Raw genomic sequence first — 11,057 nt, forward strand, 5'->3', positions numbered from 1 at the left:
AACCCCACCCATCTGGCTGACTAAATCGGGTTTCATAATATAGAACCATTAAATAATTTACCTATTTATTTATTTTTTCTGTGACAATCCCTGTATATATATTTTTTGCGTGTGTTTGCTCGATATTTCTTGACTGACGGGAGCGTCGCAATATTTTTTTTGTAGGCCGCGCTTGATCGATATTTTTAGGGGGAATTACGCGACCTCTTCCCCCTCCCCACCCCCCTCGATTATTATCTAATGATATATTAGACTGGGATTATAGAAGAATTTTTTTAATTTATTTTTTATTTTATTTTTTATTTTGAAAGCAAGAAAGCTTAAGATAATATCAGACTTCGATTAGGAGAATTTCTTTAAATGTTTAAAAAAATTTTATTTTAAAAAAATTTAAAAATTAGAAAAAAAGTTTTATTTTATTTTATTTTTATTTTGAAAACAAAAACGCTTAAGATAATATTAAACTTCGATTAGGAGAATTTTTTAAATTAAAAAAAAAATTTTTTTTCTGAATTTATTTTCTTATTTTGAAAGTAAAAAAGCTTTAAAAAAAAGCAAAAAAGATTATGAAAAACGGGGGTTCGACGATGGGGGAGCGGTGAAGAGAAAAATGTCAACATCCGCTAACGTTTAAATCGAATTATAAGGTTTTATCCTAGATAAAACCGTATTTAAAACCATAGTTTGTGTTTATTTTAGTCATGTACTACAATCCAAGTTCAAGGTCATGTGTACTAGTCTAATTATAGCAATGACGTAGCGCCCTGTAACCAGGCCCAAGACCACGTTAGGAGAGCAACAACACTAATAAGAAAAATATATGTTCAGGAGAAACGAGCTTTATATGTGGCAGTGAAGCTTCGAAGAGACTGAAGCGGTAATATTTTTTGCAGGTCTGGTTGTTTTTGTTTGGCGATAATAGTGGTTTGGTTTCTATGGAGATCATCTGAATCCTCGAGGCCAGGAATTTTTTGATTTTGGGGGTAACTTGTCTACGGATACATGTGACCCTAACCTAGCTTGTAGGATCGCTTTCAAAACAAGTTGATTTATGAACTTAATAACGTATGTTATCGTTTTGCCAAGGTTAATTGCATTTTAAAGAGTACTGTGATACGTGAGTACTTTATTTCAATAATATATTGCTTACATGAACAACTAAAGCTTTATATACTATAGTTATAAGTCAATTCTCTCCTAACAATTTGCACATAAGGTGTAAGTGAATTTCAGTCGAGAAATCCCGATTTTCTTTTGCTAACTGATACATCCTCTCAGGCCATCGTATTAATCTATTAACTTTACATTTACCAGAGTTTTAACCGTCGTCGGAGGTTAAATAACTACATAACTGGTCCTAGAAATTGACAAGTGTGTATACTCCCAAACGGCTCGCATATTGTCATCGAATATGGCCACGGTATTAAGCCATGTAGCCGAGAACCCTGACCCAGAAAACTCGATGGATTTAGACGATTCCGAACGAGGAGCTCAAGCAGACGAGGTCAACGGGGGCAGTTTCAACTTTGATTCTTACATCGATGAAGAATTCTCTAACATCTTCGACAGCTGTGGTGAGGATTCCGAAGGCGATTTTGAGGACCATCCGAACACCAACTTGTCACATTCTTCTAGAATATTAGCACAACAACTTCAGATCTTAAAAGAAACTAATATTGAAGAGGTTGGAGCCTCTTCTGAAGTATTTACACCGGTTGAAAATATCCAAGTAGATGCCGCAAACAAGGTTTCTTTAACCACAAGAAGTAAAGATGGCGAGGGGGTGTCATCGACTTCAACCGAAGCGCAGAAGTATCTCTGTGAGAAGTGTCATCGACTGCAATCAAATTCATATTCGCTCGATTCTGGGATTGGGGATGGACATAAAGAAGATATATCTTATACAGGTCAGTAATGTATATATTTTTCATAAGATTTTTAGTCAACAAGGAGACAATAAGCTTACTTGATGTTTACTTTAGCTGGCGACACCTCGCCTCATACGACTGGGCTTTTTTCGTCTAAATTTTAATTTTACATTTTCTAACTCTTTGTTTTTGTCTCTAATAGCTCATTTATAACACTTAACGGTTAATAATTCCTAGCCCATTGCTTTATTTTTGTACAATTTCCTTGTGAAAACCCATAAAATGTTTTACAACGTGCTATAAATTATGCAGCGAGCTAGACTAACAGCCGTGACTCAACTTCCGGCTGTCAAAATGTTTTTAGATCAAAGAATGATTGTGGAACGAGACTATAAAGGAGATTACTTTGTGCTTAGTAATTGTGCCCAGTACCTATTAGGGGATTTGAAATTAAGATAATATTAAGTGTTGAAACAGATTTAATATACCTGTTCTAGATATATTTTGTACAATGTATGCCACATTTTTGTTGTAAACAGTATTCCATTTGATAATTGGCTTGATATATACCAATCTTGTTCTAGCTGGTTCATCAAATGGGTGTGCTATTTTCATAAATCATTTGAGAAGGATATTGGCATTTCCTACACAAGTATTACGTCGAGGAAATGATTTTTAAGAGTAATAGAATTAATACACAATCATATTTTTAAATAATTAGCTTATATTAATTATTATTATTATTGGAGTAAAATAAGTATAAATAAGGGGTTTCCCCTAGTTCACTGTTGCGTGCCATTACATGTTGTGTAATTCTTTATGATTACTGAAATATCTTTGTTTTGGAAGTTAGTAGGAATATTTATAGTGCAAAATAAGGTCTGTATAATTTGCAGTTCTAGCAATTTGATATTGCACATTTAACTATTTTTCAGGTGAAATAACTATAAGAGATTCTGTAGTCACAGATGACAAAATTATTGACATATTAGAAGAACTTGGGACATGTTGGAAGAGTATTGGTCCAATACTCCACATTAATTCTGCCAAGCTAAAAAACATTGATACGGATAACAGTAATTCAAAGGATAAAGCAAGTGACATGATCGCAACGTGGAAACAACAAGAAGGGAAATATGCTACTGTGGGGACCCTGGAGCAGGCATTACTTAGGATTAAAAGAAAAGATGTCGCTGATAAATTCATAGGTGAGTAGACATTTGCACTGTGTCTTATATAGTGAGACCTAACCTTGCATATTCTGGCACAATAACCATGCAATACCTTAATTTTGGCATTTTATTGAACTTTGAAACCAATTGAGTAGGTCTGCTCATTTTAGACCTTTTTTATAGTAATGCAACGTTCTTACAGACCATGTGTAACCATTTTTTTTTTTTTCATTTTTTCTTCGTTTTTTACTAAAGTGTAATGATTTCTTTTGTTTGACGGTTGCACGTGAGGTTACACAAATGAAAATGGATACAACTCAATCAAGGAAATTATTAGTTCTCTAGGGAATGACAATTATATAAATGGCCGGTAATGCCAGTGAAACAATGCACCACAATGAAATAGGTCTGTAGGGCCGTAGCCAATATCTTCTGAAGGGTGTCAGGTCCAAATTCAAAAAACCATCATTTTGTTTGAGCCCCCAAATTACCAAACAAACAAACAAACAAATTAACAAACAAACAAAGCGAGCATCAAATTTTATTGTTCACATTATTTAGTCCCCAATTTTCTCAGATTGGTTGGTATTCCAAAAATTTTTTTACAATAACTTACAAATTTCTCATGCGCTGATTGGTAATTTTTTATCATCAATAAGAGGACAGACAGATAAAGCTGACGTCAAGGAGCGCGTGCTCTTTCCGTTGGTTGTTTTGATCGCTAAAAATGAGAAGTTTTTATCGTTTTTGTTATTGTAAAAGGCAAATTGACATCAGATTTTTATGTGTCTGTCCTCTTATTGACAATAAATTTCGCCATCACATTGTCAAAGTAGTATGCGGATCCACTCGGCGTAATTTTCAATCCCTAAAAGTCAAAAGATTATTATTTTATTAATTGTTATTAGTTTGTATTTCTAGGAGTTGTAGGATTGGAGAGTACAGCACCACCAGCAATACAACATATTGATAAACCATTAAATCTAAATATCAAAGTTGGCATCACTACAGACTACACTCAACCAGATACTTCTGTGAGTATAAAATACTTTTATTCCTGCAGTCATTGACATTGATATCAGGCCATAGGTAGTCTTCTCTTTCCCTCAAACCTACCCTTTATGTTCAAAAATACAAAGGGAAAAAAACTTGAAAATTCATTTAAGGGATTATTATTAATTTAATGATGATAATAATAATTTTTTTTATGTTTTATCAATGAGCAAAAATAATTTTCATTATTATTCATTTAATTATTATTCTTTGTTTGAGTTGATCCATTTTCATGTTAGTTTTTATGAACAACTGTTGTAAAAGCTCTACCCTCCCAGGGTTTCTAGCAACACTCCAGCTCCTGGCTGCCATCTTAGATTTTGTCCATAAGATTTGTGTAGGATGGGTGGCGTAGACTGCTAACACGTTGTTTTTCCACCATGGTAAAATCAGTGACATACATTCATAGGAGGCAAAGGGTTAAACAGAGGAATTATGCTATACTCTATGAAATAACGTAGTCTGAAATGAAAAAAAAGCAGGTCTACTGATTGGAATAACCTCCCTCCTGATTTATTGTGTATAGTGCTTTATTCATAGCACTACAACTGACCCTTTACCAGAGCAATTTTGGTAGAGTGCAGGGGAAAAAAAGGAGTGCAGAAAAGTGCGGAAGGTTTTGGAAATAGTGCATAATAGTGCGGAAATTCTAATATTTAGCATATTATAGGAAGTTTAATTTATTTCAAATGAAGATTTTAATTGTTATTTCCTGCTCATTGACCTACCAAAAACATCCTGATTTATAAGGAATGCCTGGTTGATTTCTGACCAACAATCGAGAATGCACATAAACTAATGTGTTTTTAGAACCTAAAATTCACTGTAAAGCATTAAAATCTTCCTAGAAATAATAAATTCAGAAGTTAATTTTAGTTCAGAAGAAATATTTAATAAATTTGGTGATTTATTGTGGCTATTTTTTTGAAATTTGGGCAGAAAATAGTGTGGAAAATGACAAATAGTGTTGAAAACAATAAATTATAGTGAGATTTGGTGCAATTTTAGGTCAGTACTGCAAATCGCACCCTCGCACTCTATCAGATGCTCTGCTTTAAACATGAGAATATAATATATTAAAAAAACTATATATTTGTATTTTGGTTGCATTGTATCAAGTTGAGCTGACCCTCGCTGTATATCAAGCAACTTATGCAGCTGCAACTTTAAAGACTAAGAAAAAATTCTAACCATGCAATCACTAACCACTGTGCTACCAAGTCTCATATGAGAACTTCAAGGACCTATTTCTCATATTTCTTATTTAACATACCCTAATGTTATAGATCTTTATTGTAGGTATTGCTGTGTGAGGATGGTAGTACAGGTAGAAAATATATTGTCAAAGAAGTCACAGATGAAAATCATGACTGGAATGTTGAAAAGGTAAAAGTGACAGAATTAGGGCATGTTCATCACCCATTAGGTTCCCATAAACCCTGCGTCTATATCCCTCTGTTCCATAAATCATCCACCAATTACACCAACTTAATACATTTTTGTAAAGCAACAAACAATCATAGCATACTCATGAATATCTGAACAGATCACAATTATTGTGATCTGTTCAGATACTCAAATTGCGTAAATTTTTCTCACAACATTGCATGGCAACAGGAAGCTGCATGGTGCGTCTACTATTTTCATCATGTAAACATATCTCACCCTGCAGCATTGTTGGCAAGATGCTAAATTTAAGAATGGTAGTACAGGTAGATTTAAGGCTATTATTTAGATGATGTGGAGTGAGAATCAAAGAAGACTATGCATGTTTTTCATATCACAATGGATTAAGGCAAGAAAATAGAGGATATCACATGGCTTAAGGTAATAATAGATGATGTGAGGTGGCAGAAGTGTTCAAAGTTTCAGTGCCTGCACTGTAGGAAGGAAGCACTGGAAGGAAGCACTGGTAGTGTAGTGGTTAGAGCGCTCGGTGTTGTATTTGATCAGAATAAATATTGTTCCTTGGTTCTCTCTGTATTCTAATTTGATCTATGGGTAGCCTTATTAAGTGGGTTGCAAAACCTGTTAGGCTTTCCGTCCACCATGGTCGAGTGGTAAATCCAATTAAGTTTAAAGTTTAAGATTGCTGGCAATTGAAAACATTCATTTATTCATAGTTTTGTTATAGGAAAAGTTGCTACGTACAGTATAAAGTCATTATTGAAAGGGTGGGGGATTGCAAAAGTGTTCAAGGTTTGAATTGCCACACTTTAGAGGATGTTTGAATATGGACATTCTTGGTAACAGTGCCACCTCCCCAAACATCATCTTAGATCTATAACCAATCTACTATTAAATATTTATCATTTGTTTACAGATTGTAGATGATGAGAGAGTTTTAGAAAGAATGATGTACGCAGCTAGAAATTCAAGAAAAACAAGGGAAGAGCGAAGACAAGAAAGCCTTCGCCGTGTCTCTGAAGAGTTGGCACAGCTACGCAAGAGAATGAGAAAAGTACGAATTGACAGTGACAGTGATGATGATGAAGTAACAGCAACACAAAAATCTAAACAAGCTAAACCTCATAGATCAGAACACAACAGAATGACCCCAGACGAAGCAAGAGAAATGCTGCGGATGTGTGAATTTCAAAGTGAAAGTTCACAGACCATGTATAAAGTGCTTATAAAGTTAATTGGTGAAGTTGGACCACTAGAAGATAATTCCAGATGCTTGAAGCAGCTCTCGGAGTTCACTTTAGAGCTTCGAGCACAAGAATACAAGCTCTTACCAAAACTTGAGCTTTTAAATTCAGTGAAAGAAGACTTGAATGAAAACCAGCTCTTGCATTTGGGAAGTCTGAAGACCTGGCAAGATACACAAAATAAACAAGTTGAAGGGATTGAAAAATTGCTGACAAGCTTGCTTGAGCAAGGGAATATCAAATGGCAACGAGTTAGGGTGAGAAATAGCTTAAGCATGCAGGCATATCTTTGATGAGACCCTTATTAATTGGAGGGGGTAGAGAGCAAATAATATACCCATGAAATATTAGGATGAAATAGGAGTTAGCGCTCAATAATAGACAAAACATAGGAATTCAGTGAGGCATGACAAGGGCACATGCGTTTACTAGAGTGACAACTCAATAGACAAATGAATAGATACAGAAATGCGAACATGTCAAATTATACGAAGATAAAGCATGTACAATTGTTTCAGTTTTTGTAAGTGCGTTTAAAAATATTTGAAATTGCGTGCCCTTGAGTAGCACACGTGCACTAGTTTACCTGTCATGGCTCGCCTATTTCTTTAACCAATTAGACTTAGGCAACCAATAGCACAAAGTTAGTAATTAGTTAGCTAGCTATCTATTTCACGGGTATATTATTAGCATTCTACTTAATGTCCTCCGTCTTAATTTCACAACTGCCGCCTAAGTCGCAATTTTGGAATTTTCTTGTGTCACATGTTGGCCTTGCTGTTGCTTTCATTAATTAAAAGCAGTCTTTCAGTCATTGCTAGTCCGTGGCCCTCATGTCACCACTTCAAGGCTATGTTGCTTGTCAGAAATTACCCCTAACACTGGGCCTTTATGGCTTTTTCTGGTGACAGTGTAAACTATTAGGCCATAAGGATCATGTATATTTGACTTAATGCTGCATGTAATGCTGCATGTACAGTAAACAGTCAGTTTAATTGGCCTTAATAGGCGTGGTTGGAAAGTGGGTGGGTGCTGGACAGTATTAATTTGGTCTATTATACATTTGAAAGTTCACACAAGTGGGTGAGTTTTCTTGGAAGTCCTCAAAATTATCATTAATTAATAAGAATAATTTTCAATTTTTTTGTAACATGCTGATATTTTTAGAAGCAAAGTAATCGCCGTTCAGAGCCAATCTTTAACAAACTTCCTCTTGGTGGAGCTTCTAGAAGGGTACTGTATGTAAGCTAGTGTTGATTGATAATTTGATTATTTAGTTGATTAATCCTATTACCAGACATTGCAATTTAAAGTACATTTTTTCCCAAAATTTGAATTTATAACAAGAAGACTTTAAATTAAAATATTATGACCTGCGCCAAATTAATAGTCCCTTTCACAGTTCCCTGTGCCACAGGTGGCCATACCCTTTCACCGAGGCAAGACAAAACGCTTTGATCGTAAGGACAGTGTAACTGAAATGCTTTCAGTACTGAAGTGGAAGACGCTAGAAAGCAGACGAAGGATAGCACGACTATCTATGATTTACAAGATACGAAATAAGCTGGTTTGTCAAGATGATGTTAGAATTAAGCCACTTGGTCATTCCTATTCTACCCGTTTCAACAAGGAGTACGGGTATACTCAGCCTATGGCCACAAAGGATTATTACAAGTACTCATTCTACCCAAGAACACTTTCAGAATGGAACCAACTCCCAAAGGAAGCAGCACTAGCCACCTCACTTGCAGCATTTAAGAATGCAGTTGCAGATATTTATTAACTTGTTGGACAATTACTATTTATTATTATTTATTCTAATTACTAATATGTTGATTATTTAATCATTTTAATAATTATTTAGTATGGTCTAAAATGCTCAGTATTGAGCAAATGACCTAACTGGTAAATGGTGAGCTTGCAATGATTAAAAGACCATTTGTAACACTTTAAACAATATTATTCACTTTTTTCTTTCAACTATTTTTCAAGATGGCACAGGAAACTGTGAAGGGGACTATTTGAAACTCATGTTTAGAGTGCTAGTTTAACCTTAAATTTTTTTGAAACCTCCAACAATCTCTGGGCTGATTAAAGTCAAGGGATGGCTAATACTGACCTCCTCGGATTGGGCTTAATGCTTTCAATTTTCAGACCATGTGTTATTCCCTAGAGTATCATTTCTTTGTTTAAAGGTTGCGCTCAGTTGCACATGAGAAGACGTGAATATAAACATCTCAAACAAATAATTTTGTTCTTGAGGGAATAACAAGGTTGATTACACTGAAACAACTTCTCGGCTTATTTGTAATGATATATTACTAATTATTAATTTGATATTAATATTACTAATTATAGAGTTTTGTTATTTTTAGCGAGCCAAGACAGACTCCTATGATAGTAAGAGGGCTTATCTGAGCAGCCACCAAGAAAATCAGGATGAAGAAAGAAAAAAGCAAATATCCTTACCATCCAATGCAAGACAGTTTAAGATGCTGTGAGAAAGTATGATGGAGGACTCAAGGTTCTTGAATAGTGCATTATACGTATACATTGCCATCTTAATGCCCTTTAAAAATAATTAATTGCTACAGCTGCCACAAGGTGCCATTGTCTGGCATGCTGCTTACTGTACAATCAAGGCAGGGTTGGAGATGGCCTTAGTTAGATGACCAGAGTCTGGGTTTTCTGATTGTTTACACATGCAAATCATTCAGATTAACCTACAAATTATTTTGTTAATTAAAATTAATCACTTGTATAACCTCTTGTCCATAAATAATGAACCTTCCTTTTTACCTATTTTCAATATTTTTTTAGATATTTTTTTAGATCATATATTTTAATCCAGAGAGAAACTCTCAATTAATTACTATACCAGAGTTAACCAACCAATGCAACAATCAGTTACCGTAGACTGATAAGAATAACCAGTATGCTACAATATCAGGGCTACAATATATAATTTCTGAATGGCTTTGTAATGTTTAAGAAATAAGCCAGTTTGTAGTTTAAGAATCTTTTCCAGTGTTTAAAGCAAAAGAAGGTTCAAACCAAAGGAGGTAAGAAATTCAGGAAAAAATCGCATGCTCACTGAAAACGATTCTTATTACAATTACAAATTAGATTCTTAAATTTATTACAATTACAAATTAAATAAAGTGTAATGCAGATCCATGGGGCTTTGGTGGGTGGCTAGTCAAGCCTCTATGGAGTTGAAAATAATAATAAAAAAGATAAATCATAAAAAGGCTGCTATATGATGCCTTTCTAGGTAACAGCCACCCCACTTCTCCCTTCCTCCTTCCCCCTCCCCCTTCCCCCCTTCCCCCACCCTCTCCCCTCTTGAAACTGCTCTGTGTCCACTTCTGTAACATCAAATACAAGTGACTGCAGCATATTTAGGGATAGCTGCAAATTTCTTCATTCTTATATATTCTTGTTGATTATGTATATACTAGAATTCATTCAATGGATATTTATGAGAAAAATTCCAATCATTTAGCTTATGTTGTAATTTCACAAACTTACACTCTGGGAGATGTTCAGGTGTATTGCTGGGTTTCAATCAACTGATAAAGCAATCTTTAGTTCGATGATAATAAATGCAGTTTCTCTTTAGTGTTATTTTTTTTATTGAGTTCAAAAACACTTTGTTTAACTAACTCAAATCTATGATCTTTAGCTTTCACAGTGATATTCTGTATATATATATATATATAAACACTTGATTGCAGAAAGGTTGTAGTATACATTTATACAGATTCCTAATGAGATGCAAAATATCAAATGAGATGCAGAAGGTAAAACATGTTTAAATATGAATAAATAAAGTTGTTTTACTGAAGTTTGGCCCCAATTATGCACCATGTTTGCTATATCAAAAATGGTGTATTGGGTTTTTAATAGCAAAGCCTTCTTGCCTTGTAAATATCACAGCAAATTTTAAAATAAATTAATTCTTTTGATTATGGAAATTATCTTATTAATGAGTAATTCAAATAAATGATTATTAAAATAGAATCATGAAATGAGATTGGGTGATTTATTTTGCAGCTACCATCTTAATAGGAGGGTCTTAGAACAAGAGGGGGGGGAGTGGTGGGTGGGAGGGGAGGGGGCAAGAATATTTATCAGTTTGCTATAGTTTATACTGAATGATCGGAGCTCCCATTTTACCCCTTCAGGACCCTCTAATAGTACAGTGACAATGGTTGTCGCACCAAAGGATGGGTTGACACAATGTTTGTACCCCTCTGAAGTGAGGTGACAGGGTTTGATCCATGGAGGGCTAGTGAAGAGAATGCATGCAT

At 34.7% G+C, this 11,057-nt stretch overlaps 1 protein-coding gene across 4 annotated transcripts; it reads left to right on the top strand.

Annotated features, from left to right (window-relative positions):
• Positions 1-785: 785 nt before the first annotated feature.
• On the top strand, positions 786-10,365 carry LOC116293564 (uncharacterized). 4 transcript variants are annotated; one of them, XM_031701014.2, is made up of 8 exons: positions 786-877; positions 1,315-1,907; positions 2,804-3,076; positions 3,962-4,074; positions 5,393-5,479; positions 6,417-7,001; positions 7,912-7,986; positions 9,120-10,365. In XM_031701014.2, exons 2-8 carry the CDS (start codon positions 1,412-1,414, stop codon positions 9,243-9,245), a joined length of 1,755 nt encoding a protein of 584 aa, XP_031556874.1. In that variant the 5' UTR covers positions 786-877; positions 1,315-1,411; the 3' UTR covers positions 9,246-10,365. The 4 variants fall into 4 exon arrangements, with proteins under 4 accessions (XP_031556874.1, XP_031556866.1, XP_031556888.1 ...); XM_031701006.2 differs by having other exon boundaries at positions 808-1,117; XM_031701028.2 differs by having other exon boundaries at positions 809-1,117; positions 7,912-7,977.
• The last annotated feature ends 692 nt before the right edge of the window (positions 10,366-11,057 follow it).

Source organism: Actinia tenebrosa, unplaced genomic scaffold (genome assembly GCF_029948245.1).
Source record: "Actinia tenebrosa isolate PJP-AT-01 unplaced genomic scaffold, QUT_ActTen_1.0 PGA_scaffold2__45_contigs__length_23673736, whole genome shotgun sequence".
NCBI lineage: Eukaryota > Metazoa > Cnidaria > Anthozoa > Actiniaria > Actiniidae > Actinia > Actinia tenebrosa.